Source organism: Puma concolor, chromosome E3, assembly GCF_028749965.1.
Source record: "Puma concolor isolate L17-30 chromosome E3, mPumCon1.1.hap2, whole genome shotgun sequence".
NCBI lineage: Eukaryota > Metazoa > Chordata > Mammalia > Carnivora > Felidae > Puma > Puma concolor.
The window spans coordinates 1536959-1563599 of record NC_141682.1 but is presented as its reverse complement, the minus strand read 5'-3'; the positions used below and the strand labels follow the sequence as shown (position 1 = coordinate 1563599).

General features: G+C 65.0%; 1 protein-coding gene across 3 annotated transcripts; it reads left to right on the top strand.

Moving 5' to 3' along the window:
* Window positions 1-7023: 7023 nt before the first annotated feature.
* MICALL2 (MICAL like 2) lies at window positions 7024-26640 on the top strand. Of its 3 annotated transcripts, XM_086692655.1 has the most exons (18): window positions 7248-7375; window positions 13434-13517; window positions 13879-13927; window positions 15873-16014; window positions 16889-17076; window positions 17874-17989; window positions 18265-19041; window positions 20595-20851; window positions 21884-21977; window positions 22698-22858; window positions 23224-23397; window positions 23882-23946; window positions 24026-24146; window positions 24229-24319; window positions 24443-24516; window positions 25187-25301; window positions 26032-26078; window positions 26423-26640. In XM_086692655.1, the coding sequence occupies exons 4-18, from the start codon at window positions 15930-15932 to the stop codon at window positions 26515-26517; spliced, it is 2460 nt and encodes an 819-aa protein (XP_086548781.1). In that variant the 5' UTR covers window positions 7248-7375; window positions 13434-13517; window positions 13879-13927; window positions 15873-15929; the 3' UTR covers window positions 26518-26640. The 3 variants fall into 3 exon arrangements, with proteins under 3 accessions (XP_086548782.1, XP_086548780.1, XP_086548781.1); XM_086692656.1 differs by lacking the exon at window positions 13434-13517 and having other exon boundaries at window positions 7024-7375; window positions 18865-19041; XM_086692654.1 differs by lacking the exon at window positions 13434-13517 and having other exon boundaries at window positions 7024-7375.
* Window position 26641: the final 1 nt, after the last annotated feature.

Below are 26641 nucleotides of genomic sequence, written 5' to 3'. Positions count from 1 at the left end.
GTCCCCTGGGGACGGTGCCAGCCACAGAGGCGGCGTGGGGGCCTGGCGTCCACTGTGTGGGCCTGAGCCTGTGTTCACGGCACTATCTCCAGTGGTCGCACTGCAGACTTGGGACACCCGAGCCGAGGTCCGGCAGGTACAGGTGTGGAATCCACGCAGGGGGGCGGGAAGTGGGGGCGGGGCCTGTGGTCCCTGCCCGTCTGTTCTGGGATCAGTGAGGGCCAGCGCTGAGCCCGGTAGTGAGCTCCCCGTGGCGGGGGCCAGTGTGGCCCGGACAGCTCTGGGACTCCACAGGAGTCCAGCCCCAGACTCTCGGCCCCCTTCAGTCTAGGACAGGGATGCTGTGCAAAGGCCGGGCTGGCTGCAAGGGCTGCTGGTCACTGGGCTTCCTAAGGCAGGTGGGAAGGGGTGGGGCCGGGTGAGGAGTTGCCATGGTGATGGTTTCAGGTGCTTCCCCAACAGCTTCCAAACAAAACACCTGGTTTCATTTTCAGTCTCGGGAAGGGGCGGGCCCTGACCCACAAACACGCCCTCGTCCTGCAGGCCAGGGGCAGAGAGGCGCGGGCAGTCCAGATCTCTCCCCACGAGGCTCCCCGGGGCCCGTGCCCCTGTGTTTACCCTGGGAGGGCTGGCTTATGCCCCCATTTCACAGATGAGGGCCATGAGGCCCACGCAGGGCAGATCCGCTCCTGTCGAGGGTCAGAATCATCTCTCCTATTTCCTTCCTCAGGGCACCCCAGAACTGACCCGGATAGGTCCAGCCGGGCAGAGGGAGGGTTATTTCAGGTGTCGGAGGGGGGACCTGTTCCCCCGGGACCTGTTGGGAACACTCTGGGGGAGGCCTGTCCAGGTCCCTCACCAACCAGACCCCGGTCCCGTGCCCGGCCCAGGCTGGGCCCCCAGAGACCAGAGGTTGGATCCCACAAGGCCTATGCCAGGGGGAGTCTGGAAGGGTTCCTCGGAGAAGGTAGAATGTCACGTGGGTCTTGAAGGATGAATAGGAGTTTTTGAGGTGAGGACTCAACTTACCATCCTGCAGTTGGGGCCACAGGGTTCTCCTCCTTTTTCAAGTGTGAGTGATGAGCCCACAGCCCTGGTTTTCTGCCGGTGCCCTCCTGGCCTGGAGGGGACTGTGGGGCTTCTTGGTGTGGAACAAGGACGGGGCCTGCACATGGTGGGGCTGGGGGGACATTTGTGCAGGAAGTGGCCTGGCCCCAACTGTTCCAGACGGAGCTCAGGCCCTAGGAGGAACAGTCAGGGGGAGCCGCACACCCCAAGGTCACAGGGCCACACGCAGAGAGGGGACCTGGGTTGGTGCAGGACTTCCCGCTGCAGGGCCCAGGGTCCCTCTGACCGTCTGATGGCCGACAGCCACCTGCTCTGCACACCTGGGCCGCTGCCACTGTCCTCAGCCTCCTGCTGGCCTCCCGAGGATTCGGAGCTGGAGCTGGGGTTCTGTGGAGGGGCCGCGGGGTCCGAGACCCTCTGCTCCCCGGGGCAGCGTTACAGTCGGGTCGCAGCCCCGAGGGCCTTTGCGATGGCAAAGCGTGTGGCCGCGGGAGCCGAGGGGCTGCCAGGTCAGAGGCCAGCCCCGGGGGACGCCCGGCCCCAGGAGCTCCTCACCCCGGATCTGAGTTCCCCCGCCTGGAGCTCGTCAATCCTGCTCCCTGGAGGCCCCAGCCCGGGGATGGGCAACACCTGTGGCACAGAGCCTCCCGGGGTCTGACGCCAGCTCAGCCCTTGGGCTGTGGCCTTGGGCAAATCCCCCCACCCCCGCCCGGCTCCACATCTCTGAAATGGGCCTGCCGGTAACGCCCAGGGCTCAGGGTGGCCCTCGAGCAGCGTCCTACCCGGAAAGTGCTCAATAAATGACCTGTTCCGTGAACAGAGACGTGCCGTGATCCGGCCAAGGACGCACAGCCATCAGAGGCGGGGCCGGGCTTCCGTCGTCGGCCGGCCGGGTGCTGCTGCCTGGCCGCCCCCACCAGCCCCTGCGTGTGCTCTGTTTACCAGGGGCCGGGCGGGCTGGGCCTCATTACAAGAGGCTCCTATAAATGGCGTGAGGAGGATTAATAATGTATTTATAACACATCATCGTGGTAGCCGAAAATGATCTATAAATGTGCGGTAAATGTTTTATAATGTTTTTGTAACCCGTTATAAATGATAAATGGCGGGCTATAGATGCTGGATCAAATATTTATAACGCATTGTGCGCGACGCCTGGCTGCTACAGTTCAGGAAAGCCATTAATAATAAAGTGGATGGAAATGTAAAAGTTACCGACATGCCCAGCAAAGCCATTTATAATGAAATGCAAAATTTGGCTGTTGGAAGCAACCCACGAGCCCTAGCCTCAGCACTGGCCAGGTTCTCCCGGAGCCCAGGAAAGGAGCGGGGTCATGAATTATTTGTGAAGTGTTCAGACGAGAATGTATACTATCCATAGCACGCCATATAAATATGCTATTAATATACCCAAGGCAGCATGAATTATTCATTGGGCCTAATTAATTAATGGGTGGCCCCTTAAAATGAGGTGTCACAGCTTCTAGCCCCCTCTCCCGCCTGGAGCCACGGGCATGGCGTTGGCCTCCACAGCACCTGAGCGAGCCCCTGGCCGACCTGACCGTGGCCTTGGGAAGTGGGGGGAGGGACAAACCTTGGCTGTTCTGCGAAGCCAGTATGACCCCCCCCCAGCTGTCCTCTCTGTGCAGGTGGTACGTGAGGGGGCTTCCGTCCACTCCGGGGGGGGGGGGCGCTCTGGCCACCTCTCCCCCACGAGGGTGCGTCTCCTACTGCCATGATTGCGTGGCCCCAGGCAGGGAGCCCTATTTCCACGGGGCACCCCTGGCCCCTTCCTCCCTAAACACCCAGGGATGAGAGGCCCTGTGTGACCCTGAAGAGATCCCATAGGGTCCCAGGGCAAACCAGTGTCTGAGCGAGAACTCCAGCCCGGCCTTGGCCCGCCCATCTCACTCCGTGTTTCCTGAGGAAGTCGGGGCGCCCGCTTCTGTGAGTGAGACGTTCCTGCAGCAGGGGTTCTGTGGGTAGGTCGGCTTGGGAACCCCTGTGCAGCGTGGCCGCTCCCTTGGGAGTCCTGGGGTACTGCAGGACATAAAGGCTCTGAGAAGTCCTGCAGGGAAAGCTGCAGGGCCAGGGCCTCCCTTTGTTCTCTTGCCTCCCACCCCCATTCCCTCTTGCCCGGCTTCTCCCCCTCTGCCTCAGAGGCTCAGGCCTGCTGTGTTTGGGCGAGTGACCCCGACTCTGTTCCGGCTTGGCCCATCAGTCCTGGTCAAATCGGTTTCTTGGGGGCTGAATCCAGGTGACGGGTCTAGAGCGCCCCGCCGCTGCGACCCTCCCCAGGGCCCTGTGGCCCACACGTCCTCCAGAAGCTAAGTGGACACACAAGCTAGAGTTGGCTTCTGGATTGAGATTAGTGATGCCTCTGGCCCTGTCCCTCCTCGTCCTCCCAGGGTGGGTCCCCCACCATCACTGAGAGAAGCAGAATGTGCTGGAAGCAGGAGGTGGGGGAATCAAGACCGACTGGCCTGGAAGTCCTGCCTCTGACCAGGGCGGCCACTCGGGCGGGATGCCGGCCTGTGCTGACCCAGACTCCTCGGGTCCTCACCCCATGTCGGGGCCTGGTCTTCCCGGCTGAACAGGGGGTTCCTCCTTTTCTTGTGGAACCTCAGTTTCTTGGGCTGCAGGATAGGTATGCTCAGCCTACTTTATCTATTTTTTTTTTTAATCTTTATTTTTGAGAGAGAGAGAGAAAGAGACAGCACACGCTGGGGAGGGGCAGAGAGAGGGGACAGAGGATCCAAAGTGGGCTCTGTGCTGACAGCAGCCATCCCAGTGTGGGGCTGGAACTCACGAACTTCGAGATCCTGACCTGAGCCGAAGTGCGATGCTCAACCAACTGAGCCACCCAGGTGCCCCCGGACCGCTTTTAAAGGGTGCTGTAGGGACACCTGGTGGTTCAGATAAGTGTCCGACTTCAGCTCAGGTCATGATCTCACAGCTGATGAGTTCGAGCCCCGCATCCGGCTCTGTGCTGACATCGTGGAGCCTGCTTGGGATTCTCTCCCTCTCGCCCTCTGCCCCTCCCCTGCTCTCTCAAAATAAATAAACTCAAAAAAGTTCTTTTAAATAAAAAATAAAGAGTGGTTCTATTCAAAGGTAAAGTGGTCGTGAAAATTGATGGGCTGGAGGAGGGAGCCTGGCTGGCCCTGCTCCCTCCCCAGTTCCTCTGTGGGAGTTACACTCACCTTTCTGTAGTCCTTAGACCTTCATTCCCGCCTCAGGGCCTTTGCACGCACCATTCCCTGTGCCTGGGAAATTCTTTCCTGCCCTCCGACCACATCAGCTGTGCTTATCCTTCAGGTCTCAGCTGTCACGCTCCCTCCACAGGGACGGCCCCTCCTGCCTTCTGAACCAAGACAGGGCCCTTCTTTTACCACCGAATGAGTGGCACTGCGTGTCCCCTTGGACTGCCGTCACAGGTGCAATTTTGCCTCTGCTTGCCTACATGCAATGGAAGAGGAACGCCAGCTAGCTGCTGTGACAAACATCCCCAAGTCCCAGCAACTGAGCCCAGTGCACGTTAACCTCCCCCTCGTCCAGAGACCAACACAGCCGTTCCTGGTCAGCCTAGCCCTGCAGTGTCCCGTGCGTGCGGCCAGCAGGCAGGGAAGATGGTTAGATACATACCACCTCCATCAGCCAGAACTCAGTCACACGCCCCCCTCCCTCCGCACCTGCAAGGGAGGCTAGAAAATCGGCCTAGGCAGAGAAAAGAGTGAATGCAAAGGTCCTGAGGCAGGAACATGAGCCTGTCTGAGGGGTGGTTGTAGGAGGAGGACAGGTAGGAAAGACACCGACTGGAGGGAGGGGTGGATGGCCCGTCATAAGGACCCTGCTTTCCTCATGCGTCAGGTGGGGGTGCAGAGGAGGGCTTTGGGCAGGTGTGGCACACCCTCACCCCCGCTGTTACAGATTTTGTGTTGCGAATGGATTGTAGGTGGCAAAGCGGCCGCGGAGGCGCGGTTAGAGGGTTCCTGTAGAAATCCTGGCTCATACCAGGTGGTGGCTCTGGCCGGTTTTCTGCTGGACTGCGTGTGGGCATCGAGAGGACAGGCTGACAGGGGCACCCCGGGCTTGTGGCCTGAGGAACCGGCAGGAAGGAGCCATCAACGACTGCGTGGCTGGCCATGGGTGGGGCCTGTCTGGGGTCCTGGAGGAGTGGCTGAGTTCAGGGGACCAGTAGGTCAGAGGCTCTGAGGCCAGAAGGGGAAGGGGGGGTGCGTGGGGAGGGTGAGGTCAGGGAGTGGCAGGGGTGATAAGGGCCAGGAGGCGTGACAAGGGGCCTGGACTTTATTCCAAGTGTTGCACAGGTCAAGCAGGAAAGCGCGTGGCCAATTGGCTCTCTAGAAAGATCCCTCAGCTGCTGGGGAAGGGTGGACTATGGTGGCCAGAGGGGGACAGCAGGAAGTGGGTGGGCTAGGGGGTGTGCTGGTTTGGGGGTCCCGGAGGGGAGCAGGGCTAATGGAAGGACATGATGTGCTCATGGGGACACTACAAGTGCTGCTCCCCAAGTCACTGTCCCCAGAGGAGGCTGCGTGGTGACCGGCAAGGCAAGAGTGCAGCTTACACTCCCGAAGACCAGACCTCTGCCCGCCCCCCCCCCTTACTTCCTTCTGAGAGAGGTGGGCCTCAGGCCTGTCTGCCCCTCCTGCACCCGCGGACCCCTGCCGCCCCCGCCGGCCCTTCCCTTCCTCACTGGTTTTTCCAGTTCTCCCAACTGCTGCCCTCGGACTCAGGAAAACCCTGTTCGTTCTAGGTTCCAGGACCAGCCAGGACATCGTCCTTTGTCCTCCTGCTGGGAAAGCCCCAGCGGGGCAGGGCAGGGCAGGGTCCTGTCCGCCTTGAGCCCAGGGCCGGGAGCTCCCTGTCTAGCACCTGCTTGCACACACCCCCCCCCCACAGGTCTCACTCACACTGTTAGGCAGCTGGGTGTCCACCCCTCCGGGCTGGGCCACAGGAAAGAGCTGGAACGCCACGTGCTGGCTCGGGCCCCGAAGCCGTTTCTGCTCCTTCTAGTGGGCACAGAGCGGCCTCCCTGCAGCCCTGCCAGGGGCCAATCATGAGGAAACACCTTCCTTCCCGCAGGCCTTGTCTGGACAAGCCTTGGGGCCTGGTGGCTGAGGTCATCTCACATTTCTGCTGCCCACTGTTTCCGGCTGTCCATCTGCGAGGCCACAGCCAGGGCTCCACAGAGAATGTGCCCAGGTGACTGGGCCCCCCACAGGAGGTACCCAGTGGAAAGTCAGAAACATCAGGCCAGCATGACCTCCGAGGGGCGTGGAGCCCCGGAACAGCCCGGTGGACAGGCCCGAGGGGGCAGACTTGGGGACGGACCGCCCCGTCCCGCCCCCGCCAGCTGGCCTCGCGGGCACGCGCCCCTTTCTCAGCCTCAGCTGCGCTCTGTAAACCGAGAGGCCGGGCGTCGCCTGGACCCCAGCCGGCAGGGGCACCCAGGAGGAAAAGTCCTCTGAAAGCCCAGAAACGCGAGGGGAGCTCCCGCGCTGGGGTGGGGGCACCCTCCCGGGAGGCCTGGGGTGCCCAGGGCCGAAGACTGGCCCGACCGCCCCACCGTTTATTAGCCTCAGTTTCCCCGTCTGTAGAGGGGCTTTGTCCTGCACTTCTCCACGAGGGCGGGCGGCGGGGGGTGGGGGTGTGTGGGGTTGAAAAGAAAGTCCGACGCCGCCCGGGAGCCCTGGAGGCCAGGACCCCGGGACCCGAGCGGGAAGGCGGGTGGGCGTGGCTCCGGGCGGGGGCGGGACCTCGCGGGGCGGGCCCTGGAGGGGGCGTGGCCGGCTCGAGGCCGTTGTCTGCGCTCGGGACTGGGTGGGGCGCGGCCTGAAGGGGGCGGGGCCGTGGCCCTTGGAGGCGGGGTCTCGCCGGGGCAGGGGGCTGGGGGCGGGGCCGGCGGGGGGCGGGGCCTGCCGGGGGCTGGCTCGGGCTGCCCTCCCGCCGGCCGCGCGGCCGCGGCTCCTCTTCGTCTCTAGGCTCGGGGCCGGGGCCGGGGCCGGGGCCGGGCTTGGGCGGCGGGTCGGAGCCGGGGGTCGGCGGCGAGGTCGGCGGTCCGGCCGGTCGGCGCGGGCGTCGGTCCGCGGCTCCGGGAGGCGCGGTTGGAGCCCCGCGGCCGCCGGGGCGCGCGCGCTGCCCGCATGGCCGCCATCAAGGCGCTGCAGCAGTGGTGCCGGCAGCAGTGCGAGGGCTACCGCGACGTGAGCATCACCAACATGACCACGTCGTTCCGCGACGGCCTGGCCTTCTGCGCCATCCTGCACCGCCACCGGCCCGACCTCCTGTGAGTGCACCTCGGGCGGGGAAGCTGAGCCCCAGGCTGCTGGCGCCGGGGAGCGCGGGTGGGGGAGGGCGCGCGGAGCGGGGTCCTGCGGGCATGACCCGCCCGGTGGCCTCAGTTCGCCCGTCCACCAAGCGGAGCTGGGCCGGAGCCAGCCCTGCCGGCCGCCCCCGCTGACTTAGTCAGTCCGTGAGTCAGGCCGGCGTCCGGGCTCCGGCCACAGCCACTCCTCCCCGCGCGTCTCCCTGGGAAAGGGCCGGCGGGGCTACCCTTCTGCGCCGCCTGAGAGCCCCGCGGCCCCAGGGACCACTCACCACAGCAGGGGGTGGGTTAGTCGGAGCTTCAAGGGCGCTATGCCCTTGACCCTGCCCCAGCAGGTCCAGGCACCTTTGGGAATGCAGCCCAGGGGCGCCGTGGGGGAGGGGCCGACGCAGAGCTGGAAGCCCCAGACTTCCCCTGGTCTTGCGGGCAGGCCTGCCGGGGCACCCCAGGGTGACAGGGTATGAGATGGGGGCTGAGCTCCCATCCCCCGGAACCAAGGCACGTGGGCAGGGGAGAGGACTAGGGCGACTCCCCAGGGAGGGTCTTGGAGTGGTGGCTGGCACTTGTTGCTGGACCTTGTCCCCACCTGGGACCCACTCCACCAGTTATTCACTCAGCAAACGCTCCGGCTGGGCGGCTGGGACCTGGCTTGCTGGGACAGAGCTGTCCTCAGAAAGCCACCTGCCTCCTGGAAACAAATGTTTAAAAGCATTCTGAGAAGTCGTGGCTCGTTCCAGGGGTGGCTTGGGGTGCGCGTTTGCCAGGGAGGTCTCAGGGTTGCGAGGGGCCAGAGGCAGCTCCTCAGTGAGGCCTCTCTCTGTACAGATAGGGAAACTGAGACCCAGAGACGAGGCACCCTTGTTCAGGTCTCAGAGCACATCTGCAGAGCCAAGGCTGCCACTTGGGGCTCCTCCCCCTCACCCAGCTGTAACCTGTAGTCCCAGGCACTCTACCGGGAAGCTGGTCTTGAGAAAGAGGCCTGCACGTATTTCCTCCTCCTGCCCAAGGTTGTGAAAGACATTTGTGGAGCTTCATGGGGAGTCGCCCCATGTGGTACTTGGGCAGCAGTGTGTGCCCCCTGCCCAGGGATGTGCCTGGAGGCAGAAGACGTTGGGCAGTGAACACCCTAAGCTGAGCTTTGATGGGGAGGTGGGCTGGGGATGGGACCAGGAGAGGAGGTGGACAGGCCGAGCCCCCCTCCCCCCGCGCCCCGGGTGCGGGCAGGTCCCTGGTGAGGCTGGCTGGGGACTGAGCCCAGGCAGCCTGGAGGTCCGCACAAGTCTGCAATTGTAGGGAAGTAAGGTACGCCCGTCTGCTGGCCGGGAGCCTTGGGACCACATCACGGGTCTAGCTGGAGAGTTGGGGCTTTTCGGAGCCCCTGGAGCTTCTGTCTGCTTCTAGCAGTGCTGGTTCAGACGCCCGTGTGTGTGTGTGTGTGTGTGTGTGTGTGTGTGTGTGCGCGCGCGCGCGGGGCACTTGAGCCTGTCCCAGCATGCACTGCCTGAGCATGAGCACAGGCTCGTGCACGTGGGTGTGTACCACGCTGGCACAGGCAGGCGTCATATAACTGTTCATTTAACCGTTAATGAGTTTCTGCTCTGTACCCTGCACTGCAGACTGAATACAGTGGACTTGGCCCCTGCCTCAGGGAGTGGCATTGAGGGCGTCTGGTAATCTCAGTTACTGCTGCCTTGGTTAATGTCCGTCTGTCCCCACCGGGCTTTTAGTTCCAGAAGGGTGGGATGTCTTTTTTGTTCACCGCTTATCCTCAGTGCCTGGAACTGTACCTGGCACGACAGGTGTGTGGTGGGTATGAGCACATAGTTGGTACAGACCGAGCTATTACGGTTGAGGGCTTGCACTTGGGACTCTGTAGATACAGTAAGAGTTTGGCTGGTGTCCTGGCAAGGTGGGGGCCCTGCAGGTCCCTGTGTGCAGGAGGGAGGGGAGGAGGCCGGGGGTGCAGGCAGGGGGGTAGCAGTAAAGAAGAGGTGCCGGGTGCCGCCCTCCTAGGGTCGCCTCCAAGGCCGGACTGAGGGCGACCCCCCCCACTCCCATGCTCCCCATCCTTCGGAGACCCTCTGGGCGGCAGCTGACTTTGCCACCAGGAAGTCCTTCCCTGCGCCTCATGTCCAGCCTTCCTGCTGCACAGAAGCTGCTTCCTCCCTGCTGCCTCCTCGGGAGCAGCTGTGAAGGAGCCGGGCGCCCAGCCAGACAGGTGGCGATTGTGCTGCCCTGACGCTAAGTCCGCTTCTGCTTCTGCCTCCGCCCATGAGATCGTGCGGCCCTGGTCCGGGAGGCACGTGTGACCTGCGGTGGCCCCGCGGGGACACCAGGAGGCGAGCATGGGTTGGGGGGTGGGCCCACCCAGCGAGGCCCCACTGGGAGTTATCCGGGCAGCACCAGCCCGGGCCCCTGGGGTCTCTCATATCGGCCTCAAGGGAGCCCGCTGCTCTGCCCTCGGGTCTGTTTCCCTGGCTATGCCGACCTCTGCCCAGCAGGCAGGTGAGCGCAGGAGCTGCCCAGGACAAACAGCCCCCTTCCCACCTCGGGGCAGAAAACCTGTAAGGGCTGGGCTCCTGCCCTTTCTGGGCTGACCAGAGGGGGCTGAGGGCTTCAGGGGACAGGCAGGAGGCAGGGGTGGCAGCTCCCGCCAGGGAGGAGGGGCAGGAGCCCTTCCGGGCAGCAGGCACAGGGCTTCCGTGGGCTCCTCCTCCTGGGCCGTCTGTAGGGGGAGCGGACAGACCAGGCCGGTGTGTCAACAAGGCCGGTGGGGGCGGTGGGGGGGGGGGGGGTTCCTGCTGCACACTCGCTGGGCCTCCCAGACCCTCAGGCCCACGGGGAGGGGCACCTGGTCTTTCTCCAGGTCCCTCCAGCCTGGGAGGCCGATGTCAGGTGTCAGGGCTGGGGCACAGCAGGGGCTGGGGGCTCTGCCCCTTGGCCATGGCAGGGCTCCCTGAGAACCGCATGCAGCCCGGAGTCAGGAGAGGCCCCCCACGCAGACGCTCGGAGACACCACTGTTTCTCTTCCTGGCCCGGAGCGGAGGGTGGGCTGGGCCCAGGCGGCCGAGCTGGCCTCTCCTCCCACGCCGGCCTCTTGGCCAGCAGGAAGCCTCCTGGGGACAGAGGCCTTCTGTTCCCCAGCCTGAGGGCCTGCTTCCCGGGTCCCCGCCACCGCCTTCCGGCCAGACTCTCCAGAATGGACACAGCAGGGGCTGCGGGCACCCTGTGATGCCCCACTCAGGCCACCGCAGAAGCCCCAGGGCTGACTCTCTCGGATGGGCCAAGGTTGGGGGTCAGGGTTTGCTCCGGCCTGGCAGTGAGACTGAGGTGTCTGACTTGCCCACTAGGAGCAAGGAGGGTGGGGCCTGGACCCTGCACCCACCCCAGACCTTCTCCCTGGGGCCTTGGTACCTCGTCATGTCCCATGTCTCCCCGGGCTGTGCACTCTATCGCAAGGTCTGTGCTAGGCGTCTCCCTCCCCACTGCCGTGTGGCTTCTGTCTTGTCTCTGTCCCTCTCCATCTCTGTGGAGACAGACACATCTCTGAGATGTGTCTCCCCTCTTCCTGTCTGCTCCCCTTCCCACTGGGATTAATTCCAGATGTGCTGAGGGTGCCTGGAAAAGGCACCTTCCCAGCCCAGCGCCCACCCCCCACGTGGTTGCGTTTTGTTCCAGGAAATAAACAGCGTGAGGTCAGCTCTCCAGGAATTTGGAAGGGGGTACACATTCCCAAGAGCCCCAAAAGCCCGGAGGCAGGAGGCTGGCTGTCTCAGCAGTGGTGGGTCAACAGTGTTGGTCAGCCGTGGCCAGGGGAGGGCCCGTGCCTCAGGCTCTCTGGGCCACACCAGGCCAGGCCAGGGCTGGACGCATGCTGGCACCTGGCACACGGCCGACAGGTCAGCGTTTACACGATGCCCACATAGACCCAATGGGTGCGTTCACTGGCTCACGTTGAAAGAATAGACGCCTCAAAAGTCCCCTCGCTTGGCAAGCATTGGAAGAACTCATTCATCAGAGAGCATTTATAGTGCACCAGCTGGATGCAGGTACCTTGGAGTTTTACCAGAAAGAACCTGAATTCAAATTACAGGAGTTTGACTAAAACATGATCTAACTTGGGGAGTGCCCTGGGCCGCAGCCGCCTCGCCGAGGGCCAGCGAGGGCGAAGCTCGTGCATGCTGGTCCAACAAGGCCTTGCACACAGATTGGCCGCCTTCCGGAGGGTTGGCCAAAGCTGGGCTGTCCGTCTGTCAGGCCTGCCCTAGGAGGCTGAGTCAGGTGCCCGAGGGCAGCCTCCTCCTGAGGCTCCAGGCCTCTCCCCCTTGGCTGTGGACGGCCATTGTCTCCCCTTTGTGCGTGTCTGTGTCCTGATTTCCCTTTTTATAAGGACGCCAGCCATTTTGGATAGGGCCCACCCTCCTGACCTCATTTTAACTGGATTCTGTCTATAAAGAAGACCCTGCTTCCAAAGAAGGTCACATTTTGAGGTTCTGGAGATTAAGACTCCAACAGATCATTTTGGGTGGGGGGCACGGTTCAGCCCTCCTCAAGAAGAGTCCTCCCCCCCACCCCCCATGGCGGAAAGCTGGTCACACCGGGCTTCCTGAGAGGGATGGGTGTGGTCTCTACTTGGCTCTCTCTGAAGGGGTTTGCAAGGCAGCTCAGTCCAGAGATTTCTGCCAGTGCGCCGGCCCCAGAGCTCCTGGCCAGGCAGCCTCAGGGACAAAGGCGATGCCGGCTGAACCCCATGCTGCGGGGGATGTGAGCTCATGGGGCCGCCAGCCAGAGGCAGAGAAGTGTCCACTCAGGGACCTGCGGGGTGCCCGCAGGGAGGGACCCCGGTGGGGTGTGTCAGGCAGGGAAACTGTGTTCCAGCCGCCCGGAACAGCGTGAGCCAAGCTTGGGAGGCTGGGAGGGCAGGACCCTCCATAGAGAGCTTGGTTCAGGAGGGGTGTGAAAGCCATGAGACTGGCCAGGGTGGTCCAGCCCCACTGTGGAGGCCTTGAGGGCCCAGGGAAGCGGCTGGGACAGGGTCCTGAGGGTGGTGGCCCTTGAACTTGAGTGGGAAGGCAATTCTTTCTGCAGCTTCAGACCCGCACCCCCTTGACCTGCTCAGCGGGGGCTGGCACCACTATTGTGGGCACCGGGACCTGCCTGGAGCGCTGAGATGCTCCCTCAGGGTCCGGGGGAACAGAGGGCCCCCACGACATCTGCCGGATGCAGCCACTGCAGCCCCCTCCCCAAGGCAGATGCAGGGGGCAGGGGACCTCCTTCTCCTGCATGTTTGGAGACAAAACAGAGCTTGTGACCCTGCCCTCCTGCCACAGGGGCATCTTGCTGAGACATGGCCGTTTGGGTCAGTGACCCGGGGCAGGTCTGGAAAAGAGATTGAGCTTTCAAAGGGATGGGGTGGGGGAGGGAGGGAAGCCACTGAGATTGGAGGCCGGGGCCTGCCAAGAACTCCTTGGGGCGATGCATGGAGACGGGCCACTCCACGCGCCATGGACACTGGTGGGACAGACCCAGGGTGAAGTGCTCATGTGGCCTCGATGATGAAGCAGGAGGCTGCCATGCCCGCCCCCTCTGGCCATGTCTATCTGGAGATAGAGATGCCCGCCATCTTGTCCTTGCACAAAAGCACGCTCTGTGCTCACGGGGTGGTCTTAGCATCTGGAACACGTTACCTGGGAGGTGGTCCAAGCGGAAACAGTGAGGTTTCCCCAAAGCCAGCCAGGGTGATGGACGTGGGGCTGGAGGCCGGCAGGGGGGGTCCTCCTAGGAGGGAGGTGGGCCAACGGCAGCCCCGTCCCGTCCCTGCCACGTGGCCCGGGGCCCTGGCCCTGCTCTGTTGGGACCCGCTGCAGCCGGGCCCCCCCAGCCTGCGGTCAGAAGCTGCTGTCCCCCTCTCAGATGGGCACCGTGGCCAGAGAGAGGAGAGGGCTCCCCCAGGGTCCGACGGTGAAGCCTGGCTGAGTTGGGACGCAGATTTCAGCCCGAGCCCTTCCCCACACCACAGGGCTTCCCGAACAATCCAGTGCACACTGAAGGGGCAGAACAGCCATTGAGGACCCCACAGACGGCAGAGAGGACAGACAGATGGGTATCTGAACGGCCCTCCCGGAAACATCAGCCTGCATCTGGCTGAGCCCCTGCTGGGCCTGGCTGTGTTTTCTGCTCTGAGCGACCCTGCAGGGGTGCAGTGGGCTGAGATGTGCCCGTGTGGGTGTGGGCACCGAGTCCCGGGCCAGCCTGGCCCTGGTGCAGGGCTTGCCTGAGTGTCTGAATGTTGCCTTTGCTCTTGGCCTCTCCAGGAAGGCCCACTATCCAGGCTGGGCCAGTGAGCCCATTCGTGGCTGCTGTGTGACCTCACTCCTTCCCAGCTGCCACTCCTGGCCTCGGTTTCCCTATTTCAGCAGGATCACCTCTGAACTGCTTTGGACACCTGTATTTTTGTCTTCCAGAAACTTTGATGCTCTCAGGAAGGAAAACATTTATGAGAACAACAAACTGGTGAGTGCCCCCTGTTCCTGACTCAAAGCTGGCTTGGTGGGCCTGCCCTGTGCCGGCACCCAGGTCCCGTGGACCACCCTCGGGCTCCTCTGGGAACAGCTGTAGTAGTTGCTGCCAGGGCAGATGAGCACATGGAGACCGGAGGCGCGCTGCCGAGTTCCGCAGCCGGTCCTGAGCCGGGTGACCCCAACCTCAGAAATAGCCTCCAGTCTGATGCCCAGGCCCTCCCGGCCCCCTTTTTCCTGCCGGGGAAGGAAGGGGTTGCGAGTAGCTGAGCGGGGTCCAGATGTGGCTCTGGGAGGATGGGGCCCTTGGCTTGGCCCTTCCCCACCCTGGGGGGACCAACCGCCCTGAGCTGGGCTGTCAGACTGGCCGCCAGGGTCTCAAGCACACTGCCTGTGGCCGCTCTCTGCTGGCTGGCCAGGCCCTGCCCTGTCCTCGCCTCAGTTTCTTTGCTGCAGAATTAGCCCCATTATCTCGATGGGCTGACGCCCAGAGGGGCAGGCAGACGCACGCCCTGCGGCCGCGGGTCCAGAGCTGACTTTCCAGCGGGGGTGACGGACGGAGCTCTGCAGGTCAAAGCTGCGTGTCCCATGAGGTCCCTGCTCGCTGGTGGACGATTTCAATTTAAGTGTAACTTAATTAAGAAGAAATAAGATGACAACTTTAATTTCTCGGCAGCACTGTCCACACTTCAAACATTCCCTCCCATTGGACAGCTTGAAATAGAGCTGGTCCATCCTCACAGAAAGTTGTGCTGGGGCACTAGCGCGCGTGTGGGGGAGTGAACACGTGGGGACAACGGAGTGGAGGTGTATGCCGCGGTGGTCTTCATGAGCGGGGCAGGGCAGGCCTCTGCAGTGACAGTGGGGCCCTGTGGACTCTTGGAGGAGGGGCGGCCTGGTGGGGGTACTGCCAGGGGCCAGGGCACTAGGCAGGAGGGCACCTGGCTAGGAGGAGTAAGGAGGGGGGCCTGGGGGCGCGGCCAGAATGGGGGCGTGACCGGAACAGATGGGGGTGTGGCTGGAACGGAGGGAGCGAGACCAGAAGTGTGGGGCGTGGCCAGAGGAGAGGGGTGTGGCCAGAACGGAGTGGGGACGTGACCGGAACATAGTGGGGTGTGTGGCTGGAATGGAGTGAGGGCGTGCCCAGGACGGTGAGGGCGTAACCGGAGCGGGAGGAGGGGGTGGGGCCGGAGCGGGGGGGGGGGTGGGGGGGGTGGGGGGGGTGGGGGGAAGAGTGGGGGTGTGGCTGGAAGACTGAGGGCGTGGCCCGAGCCGAGCGGGGGTGTGGCCCGAACAGAGTGGGGGTGTGGCCGGAGCAGGGCAAGGGAAGCACTTGGCTTCCTCCCTGGGGGCTGCTGTGCTGGCTGCGCTCGGGGTCTGCAGGGTCTATGTTGACAGTGGGGTGGGTGGTGAGAAGACTATAGTGGCAGCAGGAGGAGTCAGATTTGGGGTGTATTTTGAAGGGGAGTCCAAGGAGATTGGAGGTCTTTGACCTGAGTGTGGAGGGACATCACCGCTGGGCGGGCTTAGGTCTGGGAGGGCTCAGGAGCCCCGTTTCGGACACCTAAAGACCCAGGTGTCACCCTCAGACTTTGCAAGGGCGTCACAGCAGTTTAGGGGAAGGGTCCAGATGGGGACTTGAGGGTTGTCAGGTGAGGGATGGGCGTCTACAGGCAGGAGATGCCAGGCTGGCCAAGGCTGAGACCCACTCCCCAGCAACTTCAGTCCTGTGTGGTCGCACTGTGATCCCCATTGTACAGACCGGTAAACTGAGGCTCAGGGAGGTCGTGTCTGAGCAGACCTTGAACTTTGAACCCAGAGCTTTCTGGGCCTGACGGGGTTTCTGATCTCCTTCCGGGAGGAGCTTGGTGGCCTGGCTGAGAGGGAGGGGGGGATGTCTCCCAGCCCACCCGTGCTGACTACTCCGACTCCCACCCAAGGCCTTCCGTGTGGCCGAGGAGCAGTTGGGCATCCCGGCCCTGCTGGACGCTGAGGACATGGTGGCCCTGAAGGTGCCCGACCGGCTGAGCATCCTGACCTACGTGTCACAGTACTACAACTACTTCCATGGACGCTCCCCTAGTGAGTCGGGGCTGGAGGCCTCCTCTGCCAGCTCAGCACCGGCCCCCAGCATTGCCCGGCAGGGGCGGGAAGCGGGAAGCCAGTCTGTTCTGGCACCCCTCTGGTGCCGCACATGTGGAGCCCCCCATGATCCCCATGCTTCCCCTCAGGGGAGCACGGCCCCCCATTGCGCTGCTGCAAGGGTTGAGCAAGGGTCCACGTGTCCCCGGCCCCACACCCACTTGCCCGCTGAACGCATGAACCCAGATCCTGCCTGTCCTTCCCCTCTGGGCCTCGGTTTGCCCATCTGCACCCCTGGAGCCTATGCCCACAAATCTTGCCTCAGGCGGCTTGGCGGACCCCAGGGTGGGCTCCCGGGCCTGACTCCAGAGGCCCTCACCGCCCCCCCCCCCAACCCCCCACATTTGGCCTTACAGACACCAAGCTAACCCTGGCCGGGTGGGTCCTCCGGGCAGGGTCGGGGCCGGGCCCAAGGGACTTGATTCTGGCTGCTTTATGCACCCTGAAGCTCAGCCCCTCCCCTCCCCCCACATTCCTCATCCAGCCTTAGAAATCCCCGGAACAACTCTGGGCACAGGACCAGCCCCGCCTTGATATTTCCACTTTGTGGAGAAACAGAAAAGTCCCATTTCTCCCGACCCAGATCAGGGCTCTCAGAGCCAGAGGGAGGGCCACGGGTGAGGCCAGGCCCCTGCTGGGAATGTGCACTTGGGGTTGCTGGGGCTGCCCCTCCCAGGCCCCCAGAACAGCAGGAGCTGCCCCTCCCGACACCCCCGGCTCTGGGCCCCGTGTTGGGCACTGGCATCTGCAGGGCACCCAGAGCAGGGGTGGGCCCAGATGACTTCAGAGCCTGACCCTCTGTGTCTGGTGCCAGTTGGGGGCATGGCCGGTATCAAGCGGCCCCCGTCGGGCTCTGACGAGGAACCGTCTGGGAAGAAGGCCCTGCCCCAGCTGGCCAGACCCTCACCCACCCCAGCCCAGGGCCGGCCACTGTCTCCAGCCAGCACAAAGCCCGCCGCCCAGTGGAAGGATGGGAGCTCAGAGGGCCCCCTGCGGAAGACTGTAAGCACCCGGCCCTGCCTTCCTTCTGGCTCTTGGGACTGAGTGTGGCCTCTACACCCTGGGCACCTGGGATGGGGGACCCTTGGGTCCCTGGCACGGCCTTAACTGCTGTTTATCAGGAACCCACCGGGAGTGACTCCACGAGCTCCTTCAACCCTGTGTGGTCGGGATATGATCCCCGTTGTACAGATAGGTAAACTGAGGCCCAGGAAGGTCTAGGTCTGCTCTGAGCAGGGCTAGAACCTTGAACCCAGAACTTTCTGGTTCCTAAGCCGTTTCTGGCCTCCCGGGTGGGTCAGGAAAGAGCCCTGGGTGTGTCCTTCCTGCCTGTCCAGCGCTTTAGGGTGCCCCCACTTTCAGAGGTGGGGACAGAGGACGAGTGACATGCTGTGGTTGGGCGCCCCCTGCTGTCCCAGGGACTGGAGCAGCCGGCGGCCCCAGCCTTAAGATTGCTGGGGGGAGGGGGGGGGGGGGGAGGGGGTGGGACGGAGCAGCAGGAGGGCCCGAATCTGTCTCCTGTTCCCCCAGACCCTCGAGGTCAGGTCCCTATAGCCCTTCTCCTTGGGCCGGGCTGCAGACCCTGCACTTGGGAGTCCAGCCGGCCTGGGCATGGGCCATCCTGGCTGCGCCTGGCAGGCAGCTATCCTTGGGGCCTCAGCCCTCTGGTCCAAGCAGCGGGATCTTCTTGCCGCGGATGAGGCAGCTGTCGGGAGGGAGGGCCGGGGCACGCGACCTACGCTGGCCTGGGCTGGGGGCTCAGACGTGTCAGCTGCCCCCTCCACCCCCCGCCCCCCAAGGGCCAGGCCTCGGCGGGCAGCTCCATCAGCAGCACCTGTGGGGTCTGTGGCAAACACGTGCACCTCGTGCAACGACACCTGGCCGACGGGAGGCTCTACCACCGGAACTGCTTCAGGTAGGGCCTGTGCACGTGCACGTGTGTACACGCGCACGTTTGTGAGCCCCTGTGTGCGTGTGTGCTGACAAGCACAGATGCTTCCTGGGTATCTGAGCCCCCAGCAGGATCCTCGCGGGGTCTGTGACTCAGAATGGTCACTGTGCGTGAGGAGGGCTGTCTGCTGGATGAGCAGACGCCGGGCTCCACGAGCGTGCGCTCCCGGCAGAGCGTGTGATGGAGAAGTGCACGTCGGCCCGGAGCCTGCTCACGGGTCCTCCTCTGCCCTGCACCAGGTGTAAGCAGTGCTCCAACACGCTGCACTCGGGGGCCTACAGGGCCACCGCCGAGCCCGGCGTCTTCGTGTGTTCCAGCCACCACCCCGAAGCCACCTCTGCAAGCCCCACGTTGCCACGCTTGGCCCCCCGACAGCCCAGGGCTGTCCCCTCGGACTCCAAGCCGCCCAGAGCCCCATGGAAGGCCCAAGAAGCAAATGGGCACAGAGACACGGGGACAAAGGCCAGGCCAGCGGCCTGGGAGCCTGTGGTGGGCAACTCAACTCCCAAAGGTGTCGCCCCCACTACGACTGAGCCTCGGGCCACCGCCTCCTCCCACGTCCACGCGGGGAGCCCAGCCGGGTCCTCGGTGGGCCCGCCGGGTGGCAAAGCCAACGTGCCCGTGGCCAACAGTTCCCCGAGAGGGTGGTCGTCGCTGGGACAGGACAGGGCAGCAGTCGGCCCCCACCCTGCCGCGACCCCAAGTGCCCCAGACTCTCGCCCAGCCACGCCGCAAGGCCGGGTGACCCCCCAAGGGGCAGCCCCCCGGACCAAGCTCAGGTTGGGCCCAGTGTCTCCGGTCCCGGCAGACACCCCAGACTGGACCCCATCGGCCTCCAGGACACAGCAGGCCCGGGAGAGTTTCTTCCAGACGCCCGCAGCTGCCTCCAGCCCAGCTGGCAGGGCCCCAGCTCCCGCGGATGTGCCTTCTGGGGACGGCGGCAGGGAACAGGCACTGAGCTTCCTGCAGAAGACCCTGCCGGGGCTCAGGGACACCGGCGCTCAGGAGCCTGGCAGGTGGGTGGCGGCAGGGGCGGGGGCAGCCAAGGAGGGTTCCAGGCCTGGCCTGGCTGTAGGACTGACCGTGGGGCTGTGTTCCCCGGCCTCAGTTTCCTCAGCTGGGGAATGGGGAAAATGAGATGGGGCCCAAAGTGCCCGGTGGTCGGCAGGAGGGGGGCGTGCCAGACACACTCTTGGGGGCCGCCACCTGGCACATCCTGAGCCCCACCTGAGGACCCCCGATGGGGAGCCAGAGGCCGTGAGTGGTCCCAGTGTCGAGTCTGGCCTTGGCGGAGCTCGGCCCTCCCGCCCGTGTCGCACGCCGGACGCAGCAGGCTCTGACGGGTCAGACGGTCCCTGTGGTAGTTTCCTGAGGCTGCTGGGACACACACCACACGCTGGGGGCTAAAGCGACACAAAACTGTTCTCTCCCAGTTCCTGAGGCCCGAAGGCTGAACTCCAGGTGGGCGTTCCCCGCGAGGGCCGGCGGGGGAGGGGGGGGGTCCTGCCGCCTCTTCCAGCTCCCGGTGGCCCCAGTTCCCGGCCTGTGGCCACACGCTCCCTCCTGGCCTCCAGGGTCACCTGGCCTTCTTCCCTCTGTGTCTGTCTTCTACTTCTCTGTCTCTTATGAGGACACCCCCACTCTAATCCAGGATGACCTCATCTAAACTTGATTCCATCTGCAAAGGTTCTATTTCCAAATGAGGCCACACTCTGGCCTTCCGAGTAGACCTGAATTTGGGGGGCGACGCCACTCACCACACGACAGTGGCCTAGTGAGTGAGGGGATCGCGTGCCAGGCTGGCTGCTGCCGCTGTGCCCGCCGCCTTGTGCTGCCCCTTGTTTTGGGGGGAGCATTCTGGCCCCTCTGGATCAGCTGGGGGTGCCCAGGGAGGGTGAGTCTGCCCCCCTGCTGCAGGCCGGGGGATGTCCGGGCACCTGGGGGCCAAGGCTGCTTGGCCGTGTGAGGGCTCTGCGTGGGGGACCCCTGGCTGGGTGTCTGCTCCTCCTGGCTGCCCTGGGCCCAGAGAGCAGGGGGGAGAGAAAGTGGCTTCAGAGGGAGAACAGGGCACAGAGCAGCTGCCCTGGCTGGAGGAGGCGCCCAGCTTGCCGCCCTGCACGCAGGTGTGCCCCAGGGGATGCAGGGTGGCCCAGTGACAGGCAGCCCCGTCCGTGGAGGCCTCGAGCGTGTTGCTGAGGGTGGGGCTAGGCAGGCCCGGCTGGTCCACGGCTCTGGGCAGGGCGCCCACAGTGAGTCCCAGGTGCCTCTAGGCAGGTAGATGTAAGGGGGGGGGGCTGGGGGGCTATCCCACGCCCCATGAGGGGTGTGTTTTGGGGCATTTTAATCTCAGCTGATGCCGAAATTAAGCAGGAAGGTAAAATCAGGTGCCGCTATACAGCTGTGTCAGAAGTGGGTACCCTTGGCCTGTCCCTCGGAGGGGCTATCTCCCTCAGGAGGGGGGGCATTAGGAACCAGCTGCCAGGGGAGGCTGAGGGGCTTCTGCCTGGGGGGCATGGTTGGAAGGGCTCCTGGATCCACCTGTGCCTGATGCCTCCTCTCTCACCTGTAGGCCCTCCCCAGTCACCTCCCCTGCTCTGAAACCCTACACCAGAACGGAAGGGCCACGAGCAAGTCCAGCGGCCAAGCTGTCACCGCTGGCATCTCCCCAAGCCCTTAATCCCCCTGCGAGGACTGAGCCACCAGCCCCCCTAAGCAGAGGCACCACCTCGCAGGCTTCCCCGCCACCCCAGAGCTCGCCCGTATCCTCGGGGGCTGGCAAGGCGGGTGCTGGCTCCAGGCTGAAGCCGGAGGTCCCACTGGCAAAGGGTAAGAGCTCCCCCCGATGCGGGGTGGGGTGGGGGAGCCCGGGTCTGCCTCTGCGCTCCCCGGACATCTGCCGGCTTCCGGCCTGGCTCCCAGGCTCCCGCTCCGCGTCCCCGTCACTCACGCTGCTCCACAGCACCCGCCGGCCCTCGCTCTCTCCCGGGTCCGCCTCACTCCAAGTTAGCGGTGGCAGACGCCCCTCGGTGTGGCGCGGCCAGACGGCCACCGCTCACGCACCCCGCCGTCCCAGCCCGTCAGCACCGTGTCCCCAGTGACGGTGTAGGCGGGCAGGCAGCTACCGTGCTCCTGCTCTGCCCCGGCCACGGGGTCACCGCCTCCCACGAGGCTCTACATCCACGGTTCCCGAGCATGTCTGTCCTTCCTGCACTGTTCCGATGATGGTGCCCTGTGCTCTGAGGGTCCCAAAGCCCCCTGGACACGGGGCCCCGCCTGGAGCCCGGAGCCCCCTCGGACCGCATCTCGTTTCATGGCCTCACTTTCCTGGGCTGCTCCTCACGCTTTTCTGTGGAACTACGGAGCTGGCTCTCTTCCGGGCGCCTGGACGTCTCTTAGTGCTGAGCAGTGAGCCGGGCTCAGAGAGTACCCCACGCAGAGGGTTTTGCCGAGCTCGCTCCTTTGGCTGAGCCCCCGTCATGAAAGCCACTCCGTTCTGAGCCAAGGGGGCCTGCCGACGGGCTGTCACGGCCTAGCCACACGTCCGGCAGACGCACAGCTCACTCGGCATCCGCGGGCTTCACCTGGCCACATCCTCACCCATTTGGAAGCAGGGGAAGTTGAGGCTCAGAGAGGGGAGCGAGTCCCCTGAGCACACACAGCACAGGTGGTCAGGCTTGAAGTCCTGAGCCCGATTCCCAGCCGGACCCCTTCCCGTGGGCCGGGCTGCTCTGTGTCCACCTGAGAGGGGACGGCTGCAGGCAGGTGGAGGCGGGGAGATCCAGCTTTTCCCAGCAGACCCCCCTTGCCCGGAACACCCCTCCCCCCCCGCCCATGACCTGTGTCCCTGCCCTCACCTAGGCCCCAGTGCCAGCCCCCAGGAAGGCCAGGAGGACGGGCCGGCAGGATGGAGGGCCCGCCTGAAGCCTGTGGAGAAGAAAAACCCTGCTGAGAGGTGAGGGGTGGGTGGGGCCTGAGCGGCGGCCTGTGGCCCAGGGCTAGCACCGGGCCTGGCACACGTCAGCAGACGCCTGCAGGTAAATGACGGCACATGGACCGACTGAGGCACCCGTGGGAGGGGTCTGTGCACAGCCGCCCGGACCTCTCTCCCGTAGCAGAAGCCAGTTCACAGCAGCCCGAGCAAGGAGGGGGCCGTCACACCGGCCTGCATTCCCTTCATGTAGCTGGAAGGTTGGGAGGGTGGGCAGGGGGATGACAGCCATGGGCTGGTGGGTGCCCACCAGGCCTGAGCCCGGAGCGGGGAAGGGGCTCGGTTAGGACGGGGAAGGGAGAGGCTGCCACAACCTTCCTTGAATGAGGCCACAGGTACCCTGGCCAGACCGTCACACGCGCCCACCCCGGGGGGCTGGACGCGCTGGTCCAGGCTCACCGTGCAGGGTGGTCGCCCCCCGCGTAGTACGATGCCCAAGGGCAGACAGCACACTTGGGGACCTGCCCCAGGGCGGGTGTCTGGGTCCCGGGGCGCATCAGCTGAGCACGTGCTCCCACCCACAGAGCTGGGTGCGTGTGTGAACACGCACCTGTGTTCTGGGGGTTCACAGCCGGTCGGGTGCCTGTGCCTGGAGCTGCGCCGTGGGCTCCATTCTGGCCTCCAGCGTGGGGGTTTGGGGGACGGCCCGTGCCCTCCTTGGCTGACCCCCTGCCCTCTGTCTAGGGGTCCGGAGTCGAAGGAGCCACGGATCCTGGGAGAGCCTAGGGCGGGCGAGGCACCCGGGAAGGTCCCTGGGAGCTCCGCGGGGCACGTCCACACCCCCCCGGCCCCTCTTGGGCCTGAGAGGACACGGGGCGCAGCGAGCCCTGGGCCCGGCCTCTCAGGTAATACTGGGCGGGAACCCGGCCCCGGGGTGCCCGAGGAGCTGGTGTTGGGGTGGCGGCCTATGCGTGCATTTACGCTTGCACACGTGTAAGCGTGGCTGTTCCCGCACGCTCAGCTGCCCCCGGATCCACATCCAGCCCCCACACCTCTTCCTGCGTGACCTGGAGCGGGTCTCCAGCCCCCTGGGCTCATCTGCCCCTGTGCTGTCGAGGGTACAGACCTCCCTCCCTGTGTGGACGTGGGCACGGGGCTGTGAGGACTGACCCCATGTTGGCCTATGGGGCCCCGGGTTGGGGAAGCGGTAGGGGGGAGGGCGACGAACCTGCTGGCTCGACAAGTGACCCTGTCCCCTGCCCTCGGGCAGCCGCATCCCCCTCCCTGTCCCCGGCCCCGACCCCGACCCACCGCAGGAAGCTGGCTGTCCCTGCCAGTCTGGACGTTTCTGGAGACTGGCTTTGTCCCGAGCCCCGGGAGCAGGAAGCCGCAGCCGGGAGCTGGAAGAAGGAGAAAGAGAAGCCCCCTGCTCAGGACGCACCAGGTCAGCCCCGAGACACCGGCCCCCATGCTGTCTGGCATGCAGAGGAAGGGGCTCATCTGAGGAGGGAGCGTCTGGTGGGGTTTGCAGGGTGACGAGCCCACGGGGCCCAGGACGGAGGGAAGGCAGCAGCCTGGGGCATGCCTGCAGCTCTGAGCAATGCGGGCGGGAGGGGCGGCCGGGAGCCTACGGGACCCGGGACCCAGCCCCCAGTGCTTCCCTGCCAGCGCCCACCGGACAGAGGCCCCGGCTCCTCCCGGCACCCGACTGGCCTGGCGATGATGGGGCGTTCGCTCTCGGCAGCTCGCCGGATGGGGTGTCCGGCTGCTGACCCGGGGGTGGGTGGGGGCCGGGGTCGGGCGCGGTGCACTTCTCACGGCCTGCTGGGTGGGGCGGGGGGCATCCCGGGCAGGCGGGATCCGGGTCGCGTTGGGCCCGGCGCCCCCAGGTCCAGGAGGGAGACTTGTCCTTGTCTTGCCATCTCCAGGGAGGCCCGTGAGCTCGGCCGGCACCCCCACCCTACGTGGCAAGGCAGTGACCAGCGCCAGCAAGGTGAGTGGGCCAGGGTGCAGGTGGGCAAGGTGCACGGCCCGGCCTCCCCGACCGCCCCTCAGCACCCCTCTGTCCCCAGCTGCACCCTGACTACGTGCCCGAGGAGATCCAGAGACAGATGCAGAACATCGCCAGGCAGCTGGACGCCCTGGAGCTCAGGGGCGTGGAGCTGGAGAAGCGTCTGCGCGCGGCCGAGGGGGGTGAGCCACGTGCACGCCGCCCCGGGCCGGGCCAGCCCCCTCCCGCGTGCCCGGCCTGACCCGTCCCGGCCCCCCTCCCCAGATGCCTCGGAGGACGCGCTCATGGTCGACTGGTTCCAGCTCATTCACGAGAAGCAGCTGCTGCTGAGGCAGGAGTCGGAGCTGATGTACAAGTGAGGGGTCTTTGCCCGAAGGGCCCTCCCCGACGCGGCCGCCGCCTCTGGGTGCAGGCTGGGCTCAGGCCAGGGGGCGGCCGGCCAGGCGGGGCGGGCCTCACGCCTGTGTCCCCTCGGCAGGGCCAAGGACCAGCGCCTGGCAGAGCAGCAGCTGGACCTGGAGGGGGAGCTCCGTCGGCTGATGGCCAAGCCCGGTACGTCCCACCCACCACCAGGAGCCCGGCCCGCCAGGGGTGGCGCTCGGTCCTGGCCGCGGGCACGGATGTGGCATTCCCAGGCCCCTCCAGCGGGCTGCCTGGGTGGCCACCCCTTGGGGAGGCTCGTGGGTTGTGGTTGTGGCACACATTCTGGAGCCCGGGGTCCAGTCTGTGCTCCCCCACGCCTGGCTGTGTGTCCTTGGCCGGGGCACTCGACCCCTCTGTGCTTGCAAAGTGGGGACGCTGGCCTCCACCTCCCTCAGCCGCAGAGACTAAATGAGCTAATATGTAGGCGCACACAGCCCAGACTAGCGTGGCCTGTCGGGTTTGTGGATGGCGTGGCGGAGGGCCTGGGGCAGGGGCCCGGGTCCTGGCGGTCCCGACTCTGCCTTTCCTTGCCGTGGGATGGGGCAAGCAGCGCCAGGTCTCTGATCTGGTCGTTCTTCCACTCATCCCTCCACTCGTCCACCCGTCCACCCGTCCACCCATCCGTCCATCCATCCAGCATTGCTAGGAGTTCACTGCAGAAGCGCAGGCTCTGTCCAGTTGCTCCCAAGACCCTCCCCCCACCTCCAGTGGAGGAGCCTGACCCTGAGGAGTGGGGACGGTGTGTCCCTGAGCGGGTTGGGACAGCAGGGCTGCCGCTGAAGGCAGGCTGTCCCTGCAGAGAGTCTGAAGTCATCCCAGGACCGGCAGCGGGAGCAGGATCTGCTAAACCAGTACGTGAATACGGTGGATGACCGCAGCAGCATTGTGGACGTCCTGGAGGAGGACCGGCTCAGGTGAGGGCGGGGTCTTGGGGCCCAGGTGATGGGGCGCTAGAACCCTGGCTCCTCCGTGCCAGGTCTGGACTGGCCACCTCATGCTCAGAACCTCTCCCCCGCCCCATCGGCAGGGAGGTACAAGACCCCCGCCGTGTGCGTCCTGCAGGCGGGGGCACTGCGCCCAAAGGCAGACCCAGCCTAGGCAGCCTGACTCAGAGGTTCTCCCCGACAAAGCCCTCGAGCCCCGTGTTCCCTGACCCTCGGGGGTCAGCGCCTGCTGACGGAGTTGCGCAAGGACGGAAACATTCTATACCGCGACTGGCTCACCGTGGCAGCCACAGGTGGCTACTGGGCACTTGCAGTGTGACCCGTGCAACAGAGGAGAGAAATTTACACTTTTTTTTTTTTACTAAATACACACAGCCACCTGTATCTCCTGGTGCTGCACTGGGCCGCCAGCGTCGTGACCACCCCGACGGGGCGTTTCTGTCCCCATGTGTAAATGAGGGGCCTGCCGAGGCCACGCGGAGTCAGTGGCCAAGGTTCTTAGACGCGTCCCTCTGTGAGCTTGCCCCCAGGTCCTCCTAGGGCCCTTCTGTCCCCATGGCACGGACGAGGGTCTGGACCCAGACAGGGTCGGCCAAGGGGGCGGGGAGAGCAGCTGATGCAGGTGTCAGGTGGGCTCAAGGCTCGGGCGTGAGTCCGACAGAGGCCCGGCGCCCTCACTGCCACACCGCCCCCGTTTCAGAGAGCGAGAGGAGGACGAGGTGCTTCAGAACATGATCCAGAATCTGGGTAACTGTGGGAGCGGTCGGGGCCGGGCCTCCCGTGGGGTGGGTGCCAGGCCCCATGTGGCAGATGCAGCCTGAGGACAGAAAGGCTCACCCCAAGGGAGCAAGCTTCCCGTTGCTCGGAGGAGCCCCAACCGGCAGCTCCTGATCCTGTGGTCGGGGGCGAGGGGCGTGGCCGGTGCCAGCGGGGGCTCTAAAGGCTGGCGGCGCGTAGGTGGTTCCCACGAGGGAGGGCGGAGGGCCTGGCTTCCTACAGGCTCTGGGGGCCCGGGGAGGGCCCTGGTGGGTGGGAGGGAAGGGCGTTCTCGGCAGGGGCAGTGTCCTCAGTGTCCGTCCCCCCCACCCCAGACCTCCACAGAAGCAGCGGGGACCAGAAGAAGAACCCCAAGTTCCGCTTGTCCAGGATCTGGTCCCTGAAGGGCAGAAGCAAAACCCCTGAGTGAGCTGCCTGGCGGGGACGCAGGACCCTCGCCCTTGACCCGGACAGGGCCGGCACCGGGGGGTGGGGACCTGGACCACCCTGTCTGTGGGGTCTGAGCCGTCTCAATAAAGAAACTGACCACGTGG

Coding starts and splice junctions, on each gene's coding strand:
- MICALL2 (XM_086692654.1), top strand. CDS start 7,233: ATGGCCGCCATCAAGGCGCTGCAGCAGTGGTGCCGGCAGCAGTGCGAG. Junction 16,015..16,888: donor CTTCCATGGACGCTCCCCTA/GTGAGTCGGGGC, acceptor GTCTGGTGCCAG/TTGGGGGCATGGCCGGTATC. Junction 21,978..22,697: donor AAGAAAAACCCTGCTGAGAG/GTGAGGGGTGGG, acceptor CCCTCTGTCTAG/GGGTCCGGAGTCGAAGGAGC.